At 37.3% G+C, this 27,681-nt stretch overlaps 1 protein-coding gene across 1 annotated transcript in view; it reads right to left on the bottom strand.

Annotated features, from left to right (window-relative positions):
- The window catches only part of LOC128640822 (vitellogenin-A2-like), a 51,591-nt gene extending 24,901 nt beyond the window's left edge, over window positions 1–26,690 (bottom strand). Inside the window, 9 exon segments of the mRNA XM_053693246.1 lie at window positions 2,290–2,455; window positions 4,198–4,355; window positions 4,674–4,824; window positions 16,018–16,166; window positions 16,258–16,419; window positions 17,246–17,497; window positions 18,525–18,676; window positions 18,770–18,790; window positions 26,430–26,690. Of these exon segments, the coding sequence (XP_053549221.1) occupies window positions 2,290–2,455; window positions 4,198–4,355; window positions 4,674–4,824; window positions 16,018–16,166; window positions 16,258–16,419; window positions 17,246–17,497; window positions 18,525–18,676; window positions 18,770–18,790; window positions 26,430–26,469 (1,251 nt within the window). The 5' untranslated portion in view covers window positions 26,470–26,690.
- Window positions 26,691–27,681: the final 991 nt, after the last annotated feature.

The following is a 27,681-nucleotide window of genomic DNA, read 5'->3' as shown; positions in this document are numbered from 1 at the left end:
AATTTGTGTTTTTAATAGATTTTTGTCATAATAACATTGTTCTTTTTTTGTCTTTTGTTTCAAACTATCCTTCAACATTTCTTCTACAATTGGCAAAATACGCCTGTGAAAATCTAGTATATTGTAGTTTAGTAATGACATCCTTTGGTTTATTAACTTATTTCGTCTTAGTATAATTTATACATCATCCTTCAGTACTTTAGCATAGTTATGTTTTTAATCGTATCATAATATGTGCCATTTATTTAATATGTATCTTAATCCTAGTTTGCTTCCCACAATAAACACAGCAGGCAGGCCAGTTATATAATGAGACTTTTTTCCATCCAATGAAATAAGCCTGCTGGCTATATAGTACCTTGCGCTGTGAGAAGGGACAAGAACTTTTACCTCTTGAGAAAGACCGCACGGTGGCGGTTGAAACGCGTTGAGGCTTTTTGGACTACATGAGGATCCGTACTTTGCTCAAGTGACGACATCGGCTTTTACACTGACGCTTTCTAACACAGCGTTTTTTCATCTGAAGTCACTACAACGGACATTAACCTAAAACGGACACTTTTGGCTCCGAAATTTTCATTTGCAAAGATTTATGCTTTAACTGCCTTGGATATCATATGTTGTGTTAACAAACCGCCTGAATAAATTACAATTTTGTAAGTACAATTCAGAGAGTGGGGTGCGTTTGTTATATCTACCTACACTTGAGTCTGTTTGCGCTTATCTGTTTCAGAGATTTGGGATTCTACTTTACTTCAGGAGGCACGCAGGACACCTTCGGTCATTTTTGCAGCAGCAGGTCTCGTATATAACAATTATTATACAGTTGTACTTATTTGCACCTATTGTGTTTTTTGTTCTATGTCTTCTCTTTAGGAATTTGTACATTAATCATTAGTGATTCTTAAATAATACACGTTAATCCATTTCATTCATTTTTAATTTCTTATTTTTATTAAGTATTAATTTTTATTATTATTATTTATTTTCTTGGTGTTTATTGTGTTACATCACAGCAATTTTGAATCACCCCTGGCAGCTAGCGCTGTTTAATTATTGTGTTTTGTATTTTTGTAACCAAAATTAAATGTTTGGTGTGATTTCTATCCACCATCTCAGAGGTGCCAGAGATAGTAAGAAGCAGCAGTCAAAAAGGGCTCCATGGCAGAATTTGCTGCTTAATTACATGGAACCCATTTTTGGGTGTGTGGAATATCTTATATATTTGCATATATACATACAATTATATATGCAATTAATTACTTTTTTAAATAAATGTAGAATTATAAATATGAGCAAACTAGAGTGGCTTCAAAATCTATTTTCCATGTTTCTATGATTAAAGGGGTGCTAAACCCAAATTTTTTCTTTCATGATTCAGATAGAGCATGCAATTTTAAGCAGCTTTCTAATTTACTTTTATTATCATTGTTTCTTTGTTCTCTTGCTATCTTTATTTGAAAAAGCAGGAATAAAACTTTTTGTAGCCGGCCCATTTTAGGTTGAGAACCTGGGTTGTACTTGCTGATTGGATGGCTAAATGCAGGCACCAATCAGCAGGCCCTATCCAGGGTACTGAACAAAAAATAGGCCGGCTCCAAAGCTTTCATTCCTGCCTTTTCAAATAAAGATAGCAAACGAACAAGGAAAATTTGATAATATGAGTAAATTAGAAAGTTGCTTAAAATTGCATGCTCTACCCGAATCATGAAAGAAAAAATTTGGGTTTACTATCGCTTTAAGGATTTGTTTCAAATCAGTTATAATTAAAATACTGTTTTTATATTTGTATTTGTTTATATTCTTTTGTTTATCTTTATTTGATGTGTTTAATTTTAAAGCCGAATGAATACTAATTACATAAGTTATGCTATATTAAAGGGACAGTAAAGTCAAAATTAAACAATAATTCAAACAGAGCATAATACAATTTTAAACAACTTTCTAAACCTAGGTATGCTAATTGGACCTTAGAAGCATGCATGTGTCCTTATCATTCTATGGCAGCAGTATTTGCAACACTATATAACATTGCCATAAACATTGTTGCAAACACTGCTACCAGATAACTAAAGACACCTTCATGCTCCTGAGATCAACTGGGATTACTCTTTAACAAAGATGACCAAGAGAACTAAGCAAAATTAATTATAGAAGTAAATTGAAAAGTTGTTTTAAATGTCATGCTCTATTCAATCCAATTAAGTTTAAATTTGATTTTACCTTTAACGGTATTACCAACATTCCAGAAGTAGGATAAAAGATATATCTATATCTGAAATAACTTACAGCGGAAACTTGGAAAGCACGTTGATTGGATCTTGCAAATTGCATTGCCAGTGTAATTGTTACTGCTGCTTCATGAGGGCTCAGGTCCTGGTTGTGAAGACTCTGCTTAATAAACTTCAGGGAATCCATTGTTCCAGCAACAGGGATAGCATTCAAGAGCCAACGTCTGGATCAAACATAAAGCTCAGTATGATCATTCAGGTTTATTATAGGCTTCAACTACAAAAGTGATTATCAAAGTATTTTATATATAAAAAATCCTGTATTTATTTCTAATGATCATATCTACAAAATTATATTCACAAATCTAAATTATTCATTGTTCAGTGCTATTTTCTTCCTACACATGGTTTGAGTACAGCAGGTCATCATTATCAGATATTTGTAGAGTGCTATAACATAGGCGGTATACACAATACCATTTAAGGGATCAAATGGGTAGAGGGCCCTGCCGAGAGTTGCACTTTTGTAGTCGGCTCTTATGAACGTGACCTACAAATAGGGCTCAAAGGCTTACATGCTAAGGGGTTCAAGTGGTGTCAGGAATCTATTCAGTTTCCCTCCTTCTATGACATCAGCCTCACTCTGAATCTATAAATCTAACCTACGCCCTGTTCCTAGTGCTTAGTAATCGTTTAGACTTCATGACAAGTAGTCTATATACCCTGAGCTCTCTACAATTTAACACTAAACAATCCTGATCCCATCAGCTATCTGAATAAGTAACCAGTGATCTTTTCAGGATTGTGCACGACTTATCCTGTTACTCTGGATGTGACTGTTTCCACTGAAAGATCGCTAACCTAATTGATCTCTTTCAACCTATTTGTTCCTGCATCTGACTCATAACTAGTAACAGACCGACATTCTACATTTGTGCCATCTCATGTAATTTGGATTATAATCTTACCGCAACCATCTGTTTTAGTGTAAAAAACTCTCTCCGCAACTACCGAGGAGCGGCGTGTGACGTCCGCTGTCACTCAAGCCTAACGCTGCCAGCTCACGCCCACTTGCTCTGCTCTATTTGCGATCTGCAGCCGCTGCAATAGGAGACACCAGCGATACACGCTGTCAGCACGGCAACCGCACCTAAGGAGACTTCAACTTCCTACGTGTGCTCAGTTAACCGCACAGACCCAATCCTCTCTCTCTCTTTCCTAAAGTTGAAAAGTACCTCTCAGGGCAAGTATAGTGTATGTCAGCCAGAGACTGTTTCACTTCTAACACTTGTACCCTGCTCGAGAGTTATCACATACCTTCCATTAACCTCTCGGTTATCCAGAAGTATAAGTTATTACCTTTACTAAGCACTGATAGTAACAAGACTATCTGGATTGAATAACTATATTATTTCAATCTAATTCTAAACTGAAAATAATTCACTCAGGATTATAGCTATTGATTTTCAATATCAGTAGTCCAGTTTTGAGTGGAACAAACCACCTTAATTCTACAGCTGTGATCTGTTAAACATATCTCATTAGAAACAACTCAGGGTTGGGGAAAATCCTGACAAGTGGATAGCAATGGAGTTAAGAAAGGTTAGTGTAGGTTGTATGCATCCCTAAATAGAGTCTTTAGGGAGTGCTTGAAGCTTTCAAAAGTAGGAGACAGGTGACATATTTGGTGACATGACTGGCACATGCTCCTTACTTATGCACATGCACATGACCTCTGGCTGTATCAATAGCAGGTTGCTTACATGTTAAGAGATATTGTTGTAGCAGTGATAATGTTTAATGAAATATGTTTGCATAACTGTGTATTTCAAACGTGACACTAAAGGGAATTCCAGTGCAAACTATTATGGGCTACTTTTAACGTTTGCAACATACTTTAGGATCAGCACAAAAGATTACACTAGATGGGATCTCTGAGCATTTTGAGCATTTGATTGGTTCATACCTGTACTGAGGTCTACCAGAAAACTGCTTCCAAATGCCCTGGAGGCCTTCAATAGATGATAAACGTAGAAGCTGAGTAAGTTCCAAAAATTTGGGTGGAGCATCATTGTGCACTTGCTGTTGATTATTCTGTACCAGGTGTTGCAGAGTTTCCTCTATCTATTTTATTGATGATAAAAAACAATCATAAATACAAAATTCCAATCATTTATCATTTTATAAAAATTAAAAAAGCACTGAAGTACCTGAGGAAAATTAACACTGGTGTGAGATTCTTAATCATGCAAGAAATCGGTTAAACTAAGGTCAAGATGATCAGAATGGTGAAAAATCACACAAAATCTTTAGGGGCTTTTTTGATAATTATATTGCAATGTATCTGTCTCTCCTTCACAATATGTTGCTTTATTTAGCAAATAAATCTTGAAATGTTATGATTTGTGGTTTAGTTTAATGATTTTAATAATTATTATGTACCTGTCCTTCAGGGCTCTTGGTTCTCATAAGATGGATAGGAATTTGGTACACCTCAGAAGCCACCTGATAATGAAGCCCACCACGGTTTTGCAGCTGAATCTGTGGTGCATACGTCTGACCACCTTTGGTTCCTGCCCAAGTTATTACTTGTCTATGGTGTAGAAAGAATATCAAATATTAAATATGCTAATTTATATTCTGCAATTCAAATTATTTTCTATAAATTATGCTCATCTAGTCATTTAGTAAAATTATTCAAAACATAATACAGACAAAGCCTATAGGCTGGTTCCTGTACCTGTATTATTTTTTTCTAATTATCATTCAAAATGAATGTTCCACCAACTCTAGATGGAAGATTTACTACATAGATAGAAAGATAGATATAGCCATATAGATAGTTAAATATGCATTAAATAAGCAAATATAGTTAAGGTCAATTATATTTATTTCTTACTGAATGAGATTTCTTGTTTTTTTAAATATTATTTTTTTAGACTAGTGAATATGTCAACAATGTTATAGCGGGATAGACATATTCATCTTCCAATGGTTTTATTATTTCTCTAAATATAATACTCACACTATGAATAAATGGAGTTAACCTTGTTACTGACAACACCAAAAAAATATTCTTAAATGATTAGCCAAAAAAAATACAAAAATATTTTAGTTTACCATAACAACATAAATACTGTAAAATGTGATTAACCCCAACTTCATAGACATAACAGCCTTAGAATTTGGTTACAATTTTCTAACCATTGTGAAAAAGAGCATTATTTTACAGAAAATGTGGTTGATATTTGGGCAATAAATGTGTATGGTATACAAATCATCTAGGTAAGTGCAATAGAGAATACAGGTAGTTATACTGAACAGCCTTCCTACATGGGTGGAAGTATAAAAGGATAAAGAAAATTGAAATAGGTTTAGGATATGTAAGTGCTAATTCTGAAAAATTTGCTCAACATATTGTACAGTCTAATCAAATAATGAGCATATAACGTTTTATATCAATTTAAATGTTTTTATCATCTCTTCATTGTAACAAAGAAGAAACATAGACATGGTCTAATACAGTGTTGCTTAAATTCAGTCCTCAAAGTACCCCTAACAGGCCAATTTTTCATGAAATCTGAGAGCACAGGTAAAATAATCACTTGGGGAGCGATCCGATATACGGCGTAGTTTGCGGCGCAAGCAAGGGAACCCGCGTCGCCCGCAGTTTCAGCTCGCATCTCGAGCTATCCAATATACGGCGCCATCAGATGCTAACGTGCCGTAAGTCGGATAAACCAGCGATGTCCAGAAATCTTCGCAAGTACAAATTTCTGGCGTCGCCAGTGACTTGCGCCACGTTAGAAACTGCCGGCGCCTACAAAACCTGACTAAAGTATGAAATCACCCGCACTGTCTAACACGCCTCCCTAACATAGCCCGACACATCTAACCCTCTATACGCTATCCCCCCTCACTAGCCTAACAATAAAATATGTATTAACCCCTAAACCGCCGCTCCCAAACCCCGCTGCAACCTAATAAAGTTATTAACCCCTAAACCGCCGCCAGCTATATTAAATCTATAACCCCCTAAAGTGAGCCCCTAACACCGCCGCCATCTACCTTACCTACCCCCTAAAGTGAGCCCCTACCCCGCCGCTATCTATTTTAAAATTATTAACCCCTAATCTAATCCCCCTACCCCGCCGCCATCTATATTAAATTATTTAACCCCTAAAATACTAAACTATCCCTACCACTAAACCTAAGTCTAACCCTACAAATAGCCCTGAAAAGGGCTTTTTGCGTGGCATTGCCCCAAAGTAACAGCTCTTTTGCCAGCCCTTAAAAGGGCTTTTTGCGGAGCATGCCCTAAAGAATTCAGCTCTTTTGCCAGCCCTTAAGAGGGCTTTTGGCGGGGCTTTGTCACAAAGTAAACGGCTCTTTTGCCTACAATCTACATCCCCCTACACCGCGGCCACCTATAATAAATGTATTAACCCCTAATCTAATCCCCCTACACCTCCGCCAGCTATATTAACCCTAATTATATTAGGGTTAATATAGTTAATATAGTTATTATATTATATATATTAACTATATTAACCCTAATTATATTAGGGTCAATATAGTTAATATCGTTATTATATTATATATATATATATATTAAGTATAATAACCCTATCTAACTCTAACATCCTAACTAAACTTTTATTAAAATAAATCTAATATTAATATTATTAATTAAAATATTCCTATTTAAATCTAAATACTTACCTATAAAATAAACCCTAAGGCCCAGATTTGGAGTTTGGCGTTACCCGTGAAAACCAGCGTTAGAGGCTCCTAACGCTGGTTTTAGGCTAACTCCGGTATTTGGAGTCACTCAAAAGAGGGTCTAACGCTCACTTTTCAGCCGCGACTTTTCCATACCGCAGATCCCCTTACGTCAATTGCGTATCCTATCTTTTCAATGGGATCTTTCTAACTCCGGTATTTAGAGTCGTGTCTGAAGTGAGCGTTAGACATCTAACGACAAAACTCCAGCCGCAGGAAAAAAGTCAGTAGTTAAGAGCTTTTTGGGCTAACGCCGGTTCATAAAGCTCTTAACTACTGTACTCTAAAGTACACTAACACCCATAAACTACCTATGTACCCCTAAACCGAGGCCCCCCCCACATCGCCGCCACTCAATTAAATTTTTTTAACCCCTAATCTGCCGACCGCCACCTACGTTATACTTATGTACCCCTAATCTGCTGCCCCTAACACCGCCGACCCCTGTATTATATTTATTAACCCCTAATCTGCCCCCCACAACGTCGCCACCAGCTACCTACAATAATTAACCCCTAATCTGCCGACCGCAAAGCGCCGCCACCTACATTATAGCTATGTACCCCTAATCTGCTGCCCCTAACACCGCCGACCCCTATATTATATTTATTAACCCCTAATCTGCCGCCATCAACGTCGCCTCCACCTGCCTACACTTATTAACCCCTAATCTGCCGAGCGGACCGCACCGCTACTATAATAAAGTTATTAACCCCTAATCCGCCTCACTAACCCTATAATAAATAGTATTAACCCCTAATCTACCCTCCCTAACATCGCCGACACCTAACTTCAATTATTAACCCCTAATCTGCCGACCGGAGCTCACCGCTATTCTAATAAATGTATTAACCCCTAAAGCTAAGTCTAACCCTAACACTAACACCCCCCTAAATTAAATATAATTTTAATCTAACGAAATTAATTAACTCTTATTAAATAAATTATTCCTATTTAAAGCTAAATACTTACCTGTAAAATAAATCCTAATATAGCTACAATATAAATTATAATTACATTGTAGCTATTTTAGGATTCATATTTATTTTACAGGCAACTTTGTAATTATTTTAACCATGTACAATAGCTATTAAATAGTTAAGAACTATTTAATAGTTACCTAGTTAAAATAATTACAAAATTACCTGTAAAATAAATCCTAACCTAAGTTACAATTAAACCTAACACTATACTATCATTAAATTAATTAAATAAAATACCTACAATTACCTACAATTAAACCTAACACTACACTATCAATAAATAAATTAAATACAATTCCTACAAATAACTACAATGAAATAAACTAACTAAAGTACAAAAAATAAAAAAGAACTAAGTTACAAAAAATAAAAAAATATTTACAAACATAAGAAAAATATTACAACAATTTTAAACTAATTACACCTACTCTAAGCCCCCTAATAAAATAACAAAGCCCCCCAAAATAACAAAATGCCCTACCCTATTCTAAATTACTAAAGTTCAAAGCTCTTTTACCTTGCCGGCCCTGAACAGGGCCCTTTGCGGGGCATGCCCCAAGAAGTTCAGCTCTTTTGCCTGTAAAAAAAACCATACAATACCCCCCCCCAACATTACAACCCACCACCCACATACCCCTAATCTAACCCAAACCCCCCTTAAATAAACCTAACACTAAGCCCCTGAAGATCTTCCTACCTTATCTTCACCATACCAGGTTCACCGATCCGTCCTGAAGAGCTCCTCCGATGTCCTGATCCAAGCCCAAGAGGGGGGCTGAAGAGGTCCATGATCCGGCAGAAGTCTTCATCCAAGCGGAAGCTGAAGAGGTCCATGATCCGGATGAAGTCTTCATCCAAGCGGGAGCTGAAGAGGTCCATGATCCGGATGAAGTCTTCTATCAACGGCATCTTCAATCTTGTTTCTTCGGGAGCCATCATCTTCCATCCGACGCGGAACATCCTCTTCTCCCGACGCCTACTAGCCAAATGACGGTTCCTTTAAATGACGTCATCCAAGATGGCGTCCCTCGAATTCCGATTGGCTGATAGGATTCTATCAGCCAATCGGAATTAAGGTAGGAATATTCTGATTGGCTGATGGAATCAGCCAATCAGAATCAAGTTCAATCCGATTGGCTGATCCAATCAGCCAATCAGATTGAGCTCGCATTCTATTGGCTGTTCCGATCAGCCAATAGAATGCGAGCTCAATCTGATTGGCGGATTGGATCAGCCAATCGGATTTAACTTGATTCTGATTGGCCAATCAGAATATTCCTACCTTAATTCCGATTGGCTGATAGAATCCTATCAGCCAATCGGAATTCGAGGGACGCCATCTTGGATGACGTCCCTTAAAGGAACCGTCATTCTTCAGTTGGACGTCGCCGGAAGAAGATGGGTCCGCGGTGGAGGTCTTCAGGATGGAGCCGGTCGTCATCGGATGAAGATAGAAGATGCCGCTTGGATCAAGATGGTTGCCGGTCCGGATCGCCTCTTCTTCCCGGATAGGATGAAGACTTTGGAGCCTCTTCTGGACCTCTTCAGCCACCGGATGATGGATCGCCAACCCCCGCTTGGGTTGGATGAAGATTTTGGAGCCAGGACGGATCGGTGATACCTGGTGAGGTGAAGACAAGGTAGGATGATCTTCAGGGGCTTAGTGTTAGGTTTATTTAAGGGGGGTTTGGGTTAGATTAGAGGTATGTGGGTGGTGGGTTGTAATGTTGGGGGGGGGGTATTGTATGTTTTTTTTTACAGGCAAAAGAGCTGAACTTCTTGGGGCATGCCCCGCAAAGGGCCCTGTTCAGGGCTGGTAAGGTAAAAGAGCTTTGATCTTTAGTAATTTAGAATAGGGTAGGGCATTTTTTATTTTGGGGGTCTTTGTTATTTTATTAGGGGGCTTAGAGTAGGTGTAATTAGTTTAAAATTGTTGTAATATTTTTCTTATGTTTGTAAATATTTTTTTATTTTTTGTAACTTAGTTCTTTTTTATTTTTTGTACTTTAGTTAGTTTATTTCATTGTAGTTATTTGTAGATATTGTATTTAATTAATGTATTGATAGTGTAGTGTTAGGTTTAATTGTAGGTAATTGTAGGTATTTTATTTAATTAATTTAATGATAGTATAGTGTTAGGTTTAATTGTAACTTAGGTTAGGATTTATTTTACAGGTAATTTTGTAATTATTTTAACTAGGTAGCTATTAAATAGTTCTTAACTATTTAATAGCTATTGTACCTAGTTAAAATAATTAACAATTTACCTGTAAAATAAATATAAACCCTAACATAGCTACAATGTAATTATTAATTATATTGTAGCTATCCTACGGCTAGATTTGGAGTTTTGTCGGTAACGACCCGAAAAGCTAACGCCGGCTTTTTTCTTGCCGCACCATAAAAATAACTCTGGTATTGAGAGTCCACATAAAGGCTGCGTTAGGCTCCAAAAAAGGAGCGTAGAGCATATTTAAAGCAGCTTCAACTCTCGATACCAGAGTTGCTTACGCAAGCGGCCAGCTTCAAAAACGTGATCGTGCACGATTCCCCCATAGGAAACAATGGGGCTGTTTGAGCTGAAAAAAAACCTAACACCTGCAAAAAAGCCGCGTTCAGCTCTTAACGCAGCCCCATTGTTTGCTATGCGTAAACACTTCCTACGTCTGCACCTAACACCCTAACATGTACCCCGAGTCTAAACACCCCTAACCTTACACTTATTAACCCCTATTCTGCCGCCCCCCGCTATCGCTGACCCCTGCATATTTTTTTTAACCCCTAATCTGCCGCTCCGTAAACCGCCGCTACTTACATTATCCCTATGTACCCCTAATCTGCTGCCCCTAACACCGCCGACCCCTATATTATATTTATTAACCCCTAATCTGCTCCCCACAACGTCGCCTCCACCTGCCTACACTTATTAACCCTTAATCTGCCGACCGGACCTGAGCGCTACTATAATAAAGTTATTAACCCCTAATCCGCCTCACTAACCCTATAATAAATAGTATTAACCCCTAATCTGCCCTCCCTAACATCGCCGACACCTAACTTCAATTATTAACCCCTAATCTGCCGACCTTGAGCTCACCGCTATTCTAATAAATGTATTAACCCCTAAAGCTAAGTCTAACCCTAACACTAACACCCCCCTAAGTTAAATATAATTTTAATCTAACGAAATTAATTAACTCTTATTAAATAAATTATTCCTATTTAAAGCTAAATACTTACCTGTAAAATAAATCCTAATATAGCTACAATATAAATTATAATTACATTGTAGCTATTTTAGGATTAATATTTATTTTACAGGTAACTTTGTATTTATTTTAACCAGGTACAATAGCTATTAAATAGTTAAGAACTATTTAATAGTTACCTAGTTAAAATAATTACAACATTACCTGTAAAATAAATCCTAACCTAAGTTACAATTAAACCTAACACTATACTATCATTAAATTAATTAAATAAAATACCTACAATTACCTACAATTAAACCTAACACTACACTATCAATAAATTAATTAAATACAATATCTACAAATAACTACAATGAAATAAACTAACTAAAGTACAAAAAAAAAAAGAACTAAGTTACAAAAAATAAAAAAATATCTACAAACATTAGAAAAATATTACAACAATTTTAAACTAATTACACGTACTCTAAGCCCCCTAATAAAATAACAAAGACCCCCAAAATAACAAAATGCCCTACCCTATTCTAAATTACTAAAGTTCAAAGCTCTTTTACCTTACCAGCCCTGAACAGGGCCCTTTGCGGGGCATGCCCCAAGAAGTTCAGCTCTTTTGCCTGTAAAAAAAACATACAATACCCCCCCCAACATTACAACCCACCACCCACATACCCCTAATCTAACCCAAACCCCCCTTAAATAAAGCTAACACTAAGCCCCTGAAGATCTTCCTACCTTATCTTCACCATACCAGGTTCACCGATCCGTCCTGAAGAGCTCCTCCGATGTTCTGATCCAAGCCCAAGCGGGGGGCTGAAGAGGTCCATGATCCGGCTGAAGTCTTCATCCAAGCGGGAGCTGAAGAGGTCCATGATCCGGATGAAGTCTTCATCCAAGCGGGAGCTGAAGAGGTCCATGATCCGGATGAAGTCTTCTATCAACAGCATCTTCAATCTTCTTTCTTCGGGAGCCATCATCTTCCATCCGACGTGGAACATCCTCTTCTCCCGACTCCTACTAGCCGAATGAAGGTTCCTTTAAGGGACGTCATCCAAGATGGCGTCCCTCAAATTCCGATTGGCTGATAGGATTCTATCAGCCAATCGGAATTAAGGTAGGAATATTCTGATTGGCTGATGGAATCAGCCAATCAGAATCAAGTTCAATCTGATTGGCTGATCCAATCAGCCAATCAGATTGAGCTCGCATTCTATTGGCTGTTCCGATCAGCCAATAGAATGCAAGCTCAATCTGATTGGCTGATTGGATCAGCCAATCGGATTGAACTTGATTCTGATTGGCTGATTCCATCAGTCAATCAGAATATTCCTACCTTAATTCCGATTGGCTGATAGAATCCTATCAGCCAATCGGAATTCGAGGGACGCCATCTTGGATGACGTCCCTTAAAGGAACCGTCATTCTTCAGTTGGACGTCGCCAGAAGAAGATGGGTCCGCGGTGGAGGTCTTCAGGATGGAGCCGGTCGTCATCGGATGAAGATAGAAGATGCCGCTTGGATCAAGATGGTTACCGGTCCGGATCGCCTCTTCTTCCCGGATAGGATGAAGACTTTGGAGCCTCTTCTGGACCTCTTCAGCCACCGGATGATGGATCGCCAGCCCCCGCTTGGGTTGGATGAAGATTTTGGAGCCAGGACGGATCGGTGATACCTGGTGAGGTGAAGACAAGGTAGGATGATCTTCAGGGGCTTAGTGTTAGGTTTATTTAAGGGGGGTTTGGGTTAGATTAGGGGTATGTGGGTGATGGGTTGTAATGTTGGGGGGGGGGTATTGTATGTTTTTTTTTACAGGCAAAAGAGCTTAACTTCTTGGGGCATGCCCCGCAAAGGGCCCTGTTCAGGGCTGGTAAGGTAAAATAGCTTTGAACTTTAGTAATTTAGAATAGGGTAGGGCATTTTTTATTTTGGGGGTCTTTGTTATTTTATTAGGGGGCTTAGAGTAGGTGTAATTAGTTTAAAATTGTTGTAATATTTTTCTTATGTTTGTAAATATTTTTTTATTTTTTGTACTTTAGTTAGTTTATTTCATTGTAGTTATTTGTAGATATTGTATTTAATTAATGTATTGATAGTGTAGTGTTAGGTTTAATTGTAGGTAATTATAGGTATTTTATTTAATTAATTTAATGATAGTATAGTGTTAGGTTTAATTGTAACTTAGGTTAGGATTTATTTTACAGGTAATTTTGTAATTATTTTAACTAGGTAGCTATTAAATAGTTCTTAACTATTTAATAGCTATTGTACCTGGTTAAAATAATTACAAAGTTGCCTGTAAAATAAATATTAATCCTAAAATAGCTACAATGTAATTATAATTTATATTGTAGCTATATTAGGGTTTATTTTACAGGTAAGTATTTAGTTTTAAATAGGAATAAGTTATTTAATAAGAGTTAATTTATTTTGTTAGACTAAAATTATATTTAACTTAGGGGGGTGTTAGTGTTAGGGTTAGACTTAGCTTTAGGGGTTAATACATTTATTAGAATAGCGGTGAGCTCCGGTCGGCAGATTAGGGGTTAATAATTGAAGTTAGGTGTCGGCGATGTTAGGGAGGGCAGATTAGGGGTTAATACTATTTATTATAGGGTTAGTGAGGCGGATTAGGGGTTAATAACTTTATTATAGTAGCGGTGCGGTCCGCTCTGCAGATTAGGGGTTAATTATTGTAGGTAGCTGGCGGCGACGTTGTGGGGGGCAGATTAGGGGTTAATAAATATAATACAGGGGTCGGCGGTGTTAGGGGCAGCAGATTAGGGGTATATAAGTATAGCATAGGTGGCGGTCGGCAGATTAGGGGTTAAAAAAAATTAATCGAGTGGCGGCGATGTGGGGGGGCCTCAGTTTAGGGGTACATAGGTAGTTTATGGGTGTTAGTGTACTTTAGAGTACAGTAGTTAAGAGCTTTATGAACCGGCGTTAGCCCAAAAAGCTCTTAACTACTGACTTTTTTCTGCGGCTGGAGTTTTGTCGTTAGATTTCTAACGCTCACTTCAGACACGACTCTAAATACTGGAGTTAGAGAGATCCCATTGAAAAGATAGGATACGCAATTGACGTAAGGGGATCTGCGGTATGGAAAAGTCGCGGCTGAAAAGTGAGCGTTAGACCCTTTTTTGAGTGACTCCAAATACCGGAGTTAGCATAAAACCAGCGTTAGGAGCCTCTAACGCTGGTTTTCACGGCTAACGCCAAACTCCAAATCTAGGCCCTAGGGTTTATTTTATAGGTAAGTATTTAGATTTAAATAGGAATATTTTAGTTTATAATATAAATTAGATTCATTTAATAAGAATTTAGTTAGGGGTGTTAGGGTTAGATAGAGTTAATATAGTTAATATAAATACTATAGTAACTATATTAACTATATTAACCCTAATATAATTAGGGTTAATATAGTTAATATATATAATGTAATAACTATATTAACTATAATATACTTAGGGTTAATATAGATAATATAGCTGGCGGCGGGGTAGGTAGATTAAATTAGGGGTTAATAATTTTAATCTAGATGGCGGCGGTGTAAGGGGCTTACATTAGGGGTTAATACCATTAATATAGGTGGCGGCGGTGTAGGGAGGGCAGGTTATAGGGCAAAAGAGCTGTTAACTTTGGGGCAAAGCCCCGCAAAAGGCCCTTTTAAGGGCTGGTAATAGAGCTTATTACTTTATGGATATTAGATTGGGGTTAATAATATTAATATAGCTGGCGGCGGTGTAAGGGGTCAGATTAGGGGATAGATCAGGTAGATGATGGCGGTTTTAGGGGCTCACATTAGGGGATAGATCAGTTAGATGGTGGCGGTTTTAGGGGCTCACAGTAGGGGATAGATCAGTTAGATGGTGGCGGTTTTAGGGGCTCACAGTAGGGGGTTAGTTTATGTAGATGGCGGCGGTTTTAGGGGCTCACATTAGGGGATAGATCAGTTAGATGGTGGCGGTTTTAGGGGCTCACATTTGGGGATAGATCAGTTAGATGGTGGCGGTTTTAGGGGCTCAAATTAGGGGATAGATCAGTTAGATGGTGGCGGTTTTAGGGGCTCACAGTAGGGGATAGATCAGTTAGATGGTGGCGGTTTTAGGGGCTCACAGTAGGGGGTTATAGTTTATGTAGATGGCGGCGGTTTAGGGGTTAAATACTTTATTAGGGATTGCGGCGGGGGATCGCGGTTGACAGCTAGATAGACATTGCGCATTCGTTAGGTGTTAGGTTTATTTAGCAGCTAGTTTAGGGAGTTACGGGGCTCCAATAGTCAGCGTAAGGCTTCTTACGGCTGCTTTTTGTGGCGAGGTGAAAATGGAGTAAGATTTCTCAATTTTCGCCACGTAAGTCCTTACGCTGTATATTGGATACCAAACTGCGCTGGTTTGGTATACCTGCCTATGGCCCAAAAAACTACGGGCGATGGCAGAAATATATACGCACGTAACTTCTAGGTTACGCCGTATATAGGATACCAAACCCGCGCAAATATTGGCGTTGCCAGCTTTTGCGGGCGACAATTTTTATCAGATCGAGCCCTTGACCGGTAACTATGGTTACTAACCTGCTCTTGCACATCAGGAGATTATTTCACCTTTTATCTAGTTCAGATTACATGAAAACCCAGCTTGTTACTTGAAGAATGGAGTTGAAAAACACTGATCTAACAGATCACATTCTCCAGAAGACAGTCTACTAAAAATGAGTTTAGCTCAACCAAAAACAAAATACAGATGAAGTGTGTATTTGGAAATAATGTCGACATAAGATGACAAAATACGCCATAATATTACAAATACAAACCTGGCTTCCATAACAGCAGCACCATTGAGTTCAGCAAATGGGGAATAATGATATATCTGCCGTGCTGAAACTTCCATTATAAAAGCGCCTTGTTCCCTCTTCTTCAACTTGTAGGTGTATGTTGCTGTTCCACGTAAATTTTTCCCCAGCTAAATAAAAATAAATAAGACATTATATTTAGTTGAAGTGATGTGTTATTTTCTTTTTCCTCCATAAAAGTGAAACATAAAAAGTACCTACATGTTTACAAGCTATGCAGGACTCCAAGAAGGCAATGCCGACATTCTTATATACTTTGTCTTGACAGTTGTTCAGGTCTGTAGACTTATGTACAATGATTTGATCTCCTCTTCTGTCCTCTTGAACAACATATCTGGTGTGGCAGACTCCACCAATGCTTGACTAAGACACAAATATATATATAATTAGAAAGGTAAGCAGAGAAATGTTAGGTTTGTATTTAAAAGATAATAAAATAATAAATGGATCTACAATACAGATATGTGCAATGAAAGAACAGTTACATTTAAAGGACTATAAAACACAGTAGAAATCAACAAGTGCATAACAAAAAAAATACAATTCAATAGCAATTATTTGATGAACAGTGGATTTTAAAAAGGCAAACTTAAAAAGCTACTTAAACCCCCTCCCCCCCCCCCCCCCCCGGATCATGTAAAAGCTATCAGCAAATCACAGACCCACTTAAGTAGAGTTTAAGAAATACTACAAAATAACTAATTAAATCATCCTGTACATATTAACATAATTTTCATTCTTTAAGAAGTCAACAGTATAGAAAGCAAATGCTGAAATGTCAATCAAATTGTAGTATTAATTCCTCTTGACATATGTTTTGAAATGTGAATGTTTTTGTCACACCAGAATATGAATATTGAATGTAACAGCAGCATATTCAAATTCAACATTTGAATATAACATTGCAACATATACATATTGCATATATTGTTGATTCCTTTACTCTCTCTCCATGACGTTTAAGACAATCAACAATTGAATTTGTATTCTATAATCTAATGCTACATTTTATATGAACTTTTTAGCTTGCAAAACAAGTAATGAATGTTTGACAAGTAATTCAACATTTGCAGACAGCTTTTATTACTTTTAATTAATGTACCATAACATTTGCCCAACCTTAGTCAATGGCATTTGTAGCAATTGTTATAATTTTACTGAGCAATATGTTATAAAACACAAAACTAACCTCTTGCAAGTCATAAACATTTTGTGTCTTTTTCATGGTCATTTGGAACAAGTTCAAGATTCCTCTGTAAATGTTGACAACAGTGTCTGAAACATCATCAGAGGCATAGATGTTTCCAACCCGTCCATTGTGGTATTCAAACTTTACAGGTTTTGTAAGCTGATCAGCAATTATTTTTGTCAACTTGGATGACCGCGTAAATGGATCCTTTGGCCACACACCATTGTACTCCTTTATTTCTGGAGATTGAATCTAAAAATAATAGATTTTTTCATTGAAGGTGCACAAAAAGATGATGGATTTAGCTAGATATATAATACAATGTACACTATTACTAAAATGATTCTGTAGACAATGAAGGCAACATATTATACCCAATAAAAAATATTAAATCCCTGAAAGATCTATAAAATTCTAGTCAATCTTGAATTTTACAATTGCATTTATTTTATTAGAAATATTTTTAGTACTAGTTCTTAAAAACAAATTTCCATTGTCCTATGAATATATATTTATTACTTCAGCCAGTGTGCCTGGCTCAAATTAAATACCTACCATGGCAGCTGGTCAAGCCTGGGCACAGATGGGTGCAATATTTGTCAACTTTTGATTGTCACTGAATATATCTCATAATTTAATTTAGAGATATTGTTTCTCACCAATGGAATAAATGGAAATATTTGCTAATATATTTCTGTCTGGATTAGATCTTGGGCAGGATAAGCAGTAGACATTTAGTCACAAAACTGGTACAGAGATACCATCTATAGGATAGAAATTTAAAGTACAACTACACCATACATCAAATGTGTTAATGCCAGCAACAAATACATGTTAGATGCCAAAGCAGGGCTTATGGCAGGTCCAGCCCCTGCCTGGAAAAGTATAGCAGTGCAAAAAATGTGCAGGCAAGGAGACCTGACCTGACATAGGTTCCTCATTGGTGGAACACACCTATTTTACAACATGTACGATGTACTGGAATATGAGACACATTTAAATTTTATAGAAAACAAAAAATGTAAAAAGTGAGGACATTTTCTTAGCTATTATGCCATTGTGTCCCACTTGTATCCAGTGACATATTTTAATATGTGCAAGACTGGTATTCTTGCAGCTACAGCTTATATGGCAAATGGGTGAGGACAGCCAAAAACTACCAGTCGGACCAGTGGTCCTCAACAGAAATCTTAATTTATAAAATAGCCATTCCAGTTCTGGTTAAAAATACAATTAATATCCAATATTTAGTATCAACTTTTAAATGTGTAATTTTTACCTTGAGAAGGTACATCCTCTGAGCAAAGGATTTGATCTCAAATTTGCAGTTCACTTTAATACCAGACCGCACCAAGCCATTTTCAGGAAGTCCATTCAGAATAACAGCCTCATAGTCATATACAATAGTTTTGCTTTGGCTAAAAACGGGCTCTAAAATATATTAACATTATAGTATTAATCAATCAGCTATTACATTTATAGCATTACACAAAACAGCATACATATAAGATATGTTAGACCTACCTATATCTGATCGTTCAGAGCCTATAGGTAAAACAGAAACAAACTTAGGAGATTTGTCAGAATTGTAATGGATTTTATTACAAGAAAATTAGGTCCAAATATTTCTTAAAATAAAATATAGTATTGCAAAACAAAGATCTGTTCGAATCTGCTCTACACTTGGGGGTCCCAAACACACCAGGTTTTACAAGTTAAAGACTGATATTAATTTATAACATTATAAGTATACACTAATATACAATTTGGAGAAAAATGATGTAACCTATTTTGTAAATGCAAATTAGTTGTTAAATCACCCTTCACATCCAACATGCATAGCCAAAATCAGTACAAGTTGGTTATTTAAAATAAATATATATATGACTTGCTTTTAAAATGAAAGCAAGTCAAATATTCATAAATCCATAAATATCCAATTCGCAACCATATTGCCAAATCCATACAAATTTAAAGCCAGGGATTATAATTTGAACATACTGTTAATCTTAAAGGCCTAATTATATCAAATCTCTGGTTAAATGGATAGATACAAATATTTGTTTATAACCCTTTAGACTAGCTATAATTCATTTGAAATTTTAATATTAAGTTTTGGAAACTGAAATTGAATTCTAAGGATTATTAGTAAGTGGAGAAAAAGTTTTCCAGTCAAAGCTATAGGGACATTAAACACTTTGGCCTAGATTTGGAGTTCGGCGGTAGCCGTCAAAACCAGCGTTAGAGGCTCCTAACGCTGGTTTTGGCCGCCCGCTGGTATTTGGAGTCAGTGATTAAAGGGTCTAACGCTCACTTTTCAGCCGCGACTTTTCCATACCGCAGATCCCCCTACGCCATTTGCGTATCCTATGTTTTCAATGGGATCTTTCTAACGCTGGTATTTAGAGTCGTTTCTGAAGTGAGCGTTAGAGCTCTAACGACAAAACTCCAGCCGCCTGAAAATAGCAGGAGTTAAGAGCTTTCTGGCTAACGCCGGTTCATAAAGCTCTTAACTACTGTACCCTAAAGTACACTAACACCCATAAACTACCTATGTACCCCTAAACCGAGCTCCCCCCACATCGCCGCCACTCGATTAAAATTTTTAACCCCTAATCTGCCGACCGCCACCTACGTTATACTTATGTACCCCTAATCTGCTGCCCCTAACCCCGCCGACCCCTATATTATATTTATTAACCCCTAACCTGCCCCCCACAACGTCGCCGCCAGCTACTTACAATAATTAACCCCTAATCTTCCGACCGCAAATCGCCGCCACCTACGTTATCCCTATGTACCCCTAATCTGCTGCCCTAACATCGCCGACCCCTATATTATATTTATTAACCCCTAATCTGCCCCCCTCAACGTCGCCGACACCTGCCTACATTTATTAACCCCTAATCTGCCGAGCGGACCTGAGCGCTACTATAATAAAGTTATGAACCCCTAACCCGCCTCACTAACCCTATCATAAATAGTATTAACCCCTAATCTGCCCTCCATAACATCGCCGACACCTAACTTCAATTATTAACCCCTAATCTGCCGAGCGGAGCTCACCGCTATTCTAATAAATTGATTAACCCCTAAAGCTAAGTCTAACCCTAACACTAACACCCCCCTAACTTAAATATAATGTTTATCTAACGAAATAAATTAACTCTTATTAAATAAATGATTCCTATTTAAAGCTAAATACTTACCTGTAAAATAAATCCTAATATAGCTACAATATAAATTATAATTATATTGTAGCTATTTTAGGATTTATATTTATTTTACAGGCAACTTTGTAATTATTTTAACCAGGTACAATAGCTATTAAATAGTTAAGAATTATTTAATAGTTACCTAGTTAAAATAATAACAAATTTACCTGTAAAATAAATCCTAACCTAAGTTATAATTAAACCTAACACTACCCTATCAATAAAATAATTAAATAAACTACCTACAATTACCTACAATTAACCTAACACTACACTATCAATAAATAAATTAAATACAATTCCTACAAATAAATACAATTAAATAAACTAGCTAAAGTACAAAAAATAAAAAAGAACTAAGTTACAGAAAATAAAAAAATATTTACAAACATAAGAAAAATATTACAACAATTTTAAACTAATTACACCTACTCTAAGCCCCCTAATAAAATAACAAAGCCCCCCAAAATAAAAAATTCCCTACCCTATTCTAAATTAAAAAAGTTACAAGCTCTTTTACCTTACCAGCCCTGAACAGGGCCCTTTGCGGGGCATGCCCCAAGAATTTCAGCTCTTTTGCCTGTAAAAGAATAAATACAATACCCCCCCCCCAACATTACAACCCACCACCCACATACCCCTAATCTAACCCAAACCCCCCTTAAATAAACCTAACACTAAGCCCCTGAAGATCTTCCTACCTTGTCTTCACCATCCAGGTTCACCGATCCGTCCTGAAGAGCTCCTCCGATGTCCTGATCCAAGCCCAAGCGGGGGCTGAAGAGGTCCATGATCCGGTCAAAGTCTTCATCCAAGCGCGGCAGAAGAGGATCTTCCATCCGATTGAAGTCATCATCCAGGCGGCATCTTCTATGGTCTTCCATCCGGAGCGAAGCGGCAGGATCCTGAAGACCTCCAGCGCGGAACATCCATCCGGACCGACGACTGAACGACGAATGACTGTTCCTTTAAGGGACGTCATCCAAGATGGCGTCCCTCGAATTCCGATTGGCTGATAGGATTCTATCAGCCAATCGGAATTAAGGTAGAAATTTTCTGATTGGCTGATGGAATCAGCCAATCAGAATCAAGTTCAATCCGATTGGCTGATCCAATCAGCCAATCAGATTGAGCTCGCATTCTATTGGCTGTTCCGATCAGCCAATAGAATGCGAGCTCAATCTGATTGGCTGATTGGATCGGCCAATCGGATTGAACTAGATTCTGATTGGCTGATTCCATCAGCCAATCAGAAAATTCCTACCTTAATTCCGATTGGCTGATAGAATCCTATCAGCCAATCGGAGTTCGAGGGACGCCATCTTTGATGACGTCCCTTAAAGGAACAGTCATTCGTCGTTCAGTCGTCGGTCCGGATGGATGTTCCGCGCTGGAGGTCTTCAGGATCCTGCCGCTTCGCTCCGGATGGAAGACCATAGAAGATGCCGCCTGGATGATGACTTCAATCGGATGGAAGATCCTCTTCTGCCGTGCTTGGATGAAGACTTTGACCGGATCATGGACCTCTTCAGCCCCCGCTTGGGCTTGGATCAGGACATCGGAGGAGCTCTTCAGGACGGATCGGTGAACCTGGATGGTGAAGACAAGGTAGGAAGATCTTCAGGGGCTTAGTGTTAGGTTTATTTAAGGGGGGTTTGGGTTAGATTAGGGGTATGTGGGTGGTGGGTTGTAATGTTGGGGGGGGGTATTGTATTTATTCTTTTACAGGCAAAAGAGCTGAAATTCTTGGGGCATGCCCCGCAAAGGGCCCTGTTCAGGGCTGGTAAGGTAAAAGAGCTTGTAACTTTTTTAATTTAGAATAGGGTAGGGAATTTTTTATTTTGGGGGGCTTTGTTATTTTATTAGGGGGCTTAGAGTAGGTGTAATTAGTTTAAAATTGTTGTAATATTTTTCTTATGCTTGTAAATATTTTTTTATTTTCTGTAACTTAGTTCTTTTTTATTTTTTGTACTTTAGCTAGTTTATTTAATTGTATTTATTTGTAGGAATTGTATTTAATTTATTTATTGATAGTGTAGTGTTAGGTTAATTGTAGGTAATTGTAGGTAGTTTATTTAATTATTTTATTGATAGGGTAGTGTTAGGTTTAATTATAACTTAGGTTAGGATTTATTTTACAGGTAAATTTGTTATTATTTTAACTAGGTAACTATTAAATAGTTCTTAACTATTTAATAGCTATTGTACCTGGTTAAAATAATTACAAAGTTGACTGTAAAATAAATATTAATCCTAAAATAGCTACAATGTAATTATAATTTATATTGTAGCTATATTAGGATTTATTTTACAGGTAAGTATTTAGCTTTAAATAGGAATCATTTATTTAATAAGAGTTAATTTATTTCGTTAGATGTAAATTATATTTAAGTTAGGGGGGTGTTAGTGTTAGGGTTAGACTTAGCGTTAGGGGTTAATCCATTTATTAGAATAGCGGTGAGCTCCGCTCGGAAGATTAGGGGTTAATAATTGAAGGTAGGTGTCGGCGATGTTAGGGAGGGCAGATTAGGGGTTAATACTATTTATGATAGGGTTAGTGAGGCGGATTAGGGGTTAATAACTTTATTATAGTAGCGCTCAGGTCCGCTCGGCAGATTAGGGGTTAATAAGTGTAGGCAGGTGTCGGCGACGTTGAGGGGGGCAGATTAGGGGTTAATAAATATAATATAGGGGTCGGCGATGTTAGGGCAGCAGATTAGGGGTACATAGGGATAACGTAGGTTGCGGCGGTTTACGGAGCGGCAGATTAGGGGTTAAAAAAAAATATGCAGGGGTCAGCGATAGCGGGGGCGGCAGATTAGGGGTTAATACGTGTAAGGGTAGGGGTGTTTAGACTCGGGGTACATGTTAGGGTGTTAGGTGCAGACGTAGGAAGTGTTTCCCCATAGGAAACAATAGGGCTGCGTTAGGAGCTGAACGCTGCTTTTTTGCAGGTGTTAGGTTTTTTTCCAGCTCAAACAGCCCCATTGTTTCCTATGGGAGAATCGTGCACGAGCACGTTTTTGAGGCCGGCCGCGTCCGTAAGCAACTCTGGTATCGAGAGTTGCATTTGCGGTAAAAATGCTCTACGCTCCTTTTTTGGAGCCTAACGCAGCATTTGTTTGAACTCTCGATACCAGAGTTAATTTTATGGTGCGGCCAGAAAAAAGCCCGCGGAGCGTTAACAGCCCTTTTACCGCCAAACTCCAAATCTAGGCCTTTTTGTTTATGTAGTAAAAACAGCTTAGTAATATACTTTAATTTTTATTAATTTTATTAAATAATTGTATCCCCTTTCCCTGCAATTTAATTCTAAAAATTGTGGAATTTCCTAATTCCAGTTAGAAGTGGAAGTCATTGGTTGAACATGCTAATGACTAACCTATAGCTGTCGCCGATTGGCCTGAACAGAGAAGGAAACCTAGGTTACATCATGGTGGTGCCCATTGCTTTATGCAGACACTTATTTTATTTAACATTTAAAATGATAATATTAATTTAAAAAAAAATAAAAAAAAATATATATATATATATATATATAACAGTAGCAGAGATGTGCACTCTCACTTAGTGACAACTGCCAGGGTGCTAGTAAAGATCCATATAGAAAGAAAAAACAAACTTGCACTCGCTGGTCTTTTTAGTGAAATAATTTACTGCAAAATTGTGACGTTTCGAGGACAAAATCCCCTTCCTCAGATAATGTGTTTAACAAACAAGAGTGACTTTATACACTGTGTAACTCAAACCCCTCCCCTCAATTAGACAAAAAAAACAGCCAAATTGGTAACCATGGTGACCACTGAGTCACATTGTACACAACAAGTATTTACCATATAAAATATGTGCTATCGTATAAACATATATATAGATAGATGAGCCATCCTGGCTCAACCAAAACAGTGACAGCCCAAGTGCACGTTATGAAAACTGTGATGCAATGAAAACGAGCATGGAAAACAAACAGATCCCTTAGTGAGTGTGCTGAGAGATACCATTCGTTCATTCATACTATCCTTTGATACTCAATGGAGCATTGAAGATGTTAAAGAAAAATGACAAGTCGCCAGTTTTTTACTCACCAGAGAAGGGACATAACCCACAGACTCAGGAGCCGTTCACTGCCGCATCGGTACACAACGCCGGGTAGAGAACCCGGAACACAGAACTACGTAGGTCTCTCACGTGGGGGGCAATCGGCCAATCACCGGGATTGTTTACCGTTGCCACAGTGACCAGAAGCCGCAAGTCGCACATATACTCTACAGCCCTAGAATATACACAGAAGTTGGAAATTGACTTGATAGAGTTACGGTTACAATTATCCTTAAGCTATAGCAGAGTACAACACATACAGAGGATCAAAGATGTACAATCAACTATAAATACGTATCACCACGATCAGAAACTCGTTGTGACCTCAATTGTCATTTGATCAATAATTCTATCAGCCAAACACATCCTCCAACTAAAAGTAGAAAGTAAAAAGTAAAGAGTAAAAAGTAAAGAGTAAAAAATATAATGAAGCTGTGATACACCATTGACCTTATTTGCCATAATGTGCCATAAACCCCATGCATATTACTATTGTAGCCCTAGGTATCACAAAGATGAGGACTAAGACAGGATTGCAGCTAACGGAGTCCTCGAAACGTCACAATTTTGCAGTAAATTATTTCACTAAAAAGACCAGCGAGTGCAAGTTTGTTTTTTCTTTATATATATATATATATATATATATATATATATATATATATATATATATATATATATATATATATATATATATATATTTATACATATATATATTTTAATATCAGGCTAATTTTGCTTTGAATGCAACATTCTATCTAGCATTTATTTATTTAGTGTTTAGTGTCCTTTTAAAGATAGAGAATAGACATAATTTATCAGCTTAACTGCTGCAATTACTACTTACTAGTCAGATATTAGTGTATATATATCATCTACTGACTTGCTTAAGTATGTAGACTTACTTGTATGTAACTTACTGTTAGACATGTGTATGGCGAAAAAATTCGGTTCGGTTCGGATTGATTCAGATTTTTTCGAATTTCGGTTCGGAGCGATTCGAATTCGGAAAAATTTGAATCAATTCAGTTCGGATTTGTTTCTGATTCATTCGGATTCGAATAAATTCGGTTCGGATTTGTTTCGGATTCATTCGGATTCAAATAAATTCGTCTGGATTCGGTTCGATTCGGTTCGGAAATTCGGAATTTCGGTAAGTGTTAGGTGGGATTAGACTAGTATTATGTACTGTACATTAGGTGTAACCCATAGCAGAGTGATATAACCTAATATACTGTATAATACTAGTGTAATCCATGGCCATTCGAATCTACCGAATAAATCCGAATAAATCCGAAGTAATTTGGATTTATTTGGAAGATTTGGCACTATTTTAATTCGGAGATTCGGTTCGATCCGAATCTCCGAATTTGCCGAAATTTTACGAATTTCCGAATCGAACCGAACCGAATCGCACATGTCTACTTACTGTCTTTTTTATGTTTTGTGTGACCTTCTCAAATGTTTAAAGTAAGGTAGAAGTGTGATTTATTTAGGACATGAAAGACTGCTTTACCCAAATATACTTCTATATGATTGTATAATTATTACCCCAAGTAGAGTTCGTTAGCATGCATAATAGCTGATAGCATTGATTTTAATACTATATTGGCCATGCCAATAAAGACAAATAGTATGGCAACCCCGAACGATTCATACTCTCTAATGCTGCTTTTATTTTCTGTGATTTCTACATTTATAAATGGAGCTGGCCCACAAAGATCTGGAAAGTCACTTCACATCTCAAATAAATTTTAAAGGATTGCATAAGTATTGGGGAAATAATTATTATTAAATGGTTGAGTTGATTTCTGAATGAATTAAGCTGAGTCCAGTAGACATATGTGAATCCCTTATTTATTAATTATTTTACTTACCCGCCACAGCAAGCAGAAATGCTAGGATGATTCCCCTCATGGTGGGGAAAGCAGAACCACGAGCAACCTGCTCTATTTATAATTGAAAATCTGAAAAACGTGATACAATTTTGGCTCATTCACATCTCTTCATCAGTTTGTGCAAACAATTCTTAATTCACATTGAAAAAGAACTTCAGAGAAAATTGTGAACAGTTCTTAAAAATAAAAAACTACAACAAATATATAATAACAGCAGTTACAACTCACTAGAGTATGTAAATTAAGTTTGTTTAAAAAAACAACTAATTAATAATATTAAAAATGAGTAAGTCATCTACCCTTGAAAACACCCACCCACTACTCATCACCTATAAAAATAATAGACTAGAACCACTGTAAACTATCCCCCTTTATTCCTGGCCAATAGCTGGAATCGTCGGCTTCAGGTGCCAGAGATAGTAAAGTCAGCAGTTTAGCTAACTACAAGTACAAACGCGTTTCGGCCACTAACACTGGCCTCTTTCAATGTATATCTTGTGGTAGTAACAGACAAACTGATTGCCAAAGACTCAGGGCTTTTAAATCATACAGTGCCATTTTTAGACCAATCAGAAGACTGGACCAGATAACGCCCCTTTACCGACCTATCAAATTGGTTCTGCCTCAATGCAATGGAGGCGTGCTAAAGATTGATGCTAATTGTTTTCAATTCAACGTGCTGTATTGTTTAGCCAGTAATCTCATACTTAGCATACACACCCATACGCTTCTTATCATTTCATTGGAAGCAATGCATATGGGTGTGAACTTGCTTAAAGAATATGTTTTTTGCTTGAATTGATATAATGTGTGGCAAACAAAGATGAGTACTTCGTTCATATGGGAAACTTGACATGCACCTTATTCTGGATGCAACTTTTAGTAAGGTTTTTTTTAACACAGTTTTCACTCAGATTGTGTTCCAATCTTATTTTAAAGAGCAATGTTCACTAAAACGGGTTGCATAGCGCAGTATAATTCTCAAATATTACGAATCATAACTGCGAGTGAAATATTATTATCGTTATACATCCAATACCACCCACATACATTTTTACTTACTGAACCAAAGCTGACTAAAGTGTGTATATTAGTGCTGTGATATTAGGTAACCAAATTATTACATTGTATTCGGGGTGCATATCATAGTTTTAAACTTTCCAATTAATATAAATATAGATGGAGCTACCAATCGAAATAATATTAATTCTAAGTCGTGGTAAACAGTTAT

The sequence above is a fragment of the Bombina bombina genome, chromosome 10 (genome assembly GCF_027579735.1).
Source record: "Bombina bombina isolate aBomBom1 chromosome 10, aBomBom1.pri, whole genome shotgun sequence".
Taxonomy (NCBI): domain Eukaryota; kingdom Metazoa; phylum Chordata; class Amphibia; order Anura; family Bombinatoridae; genus Bombina; species Bombina bombina.
The sequence above is the reverse complement of the archived record's forward strand: the minus strand, read 5'-3'. Positions and strand labels throughout refer to the sequence as shown.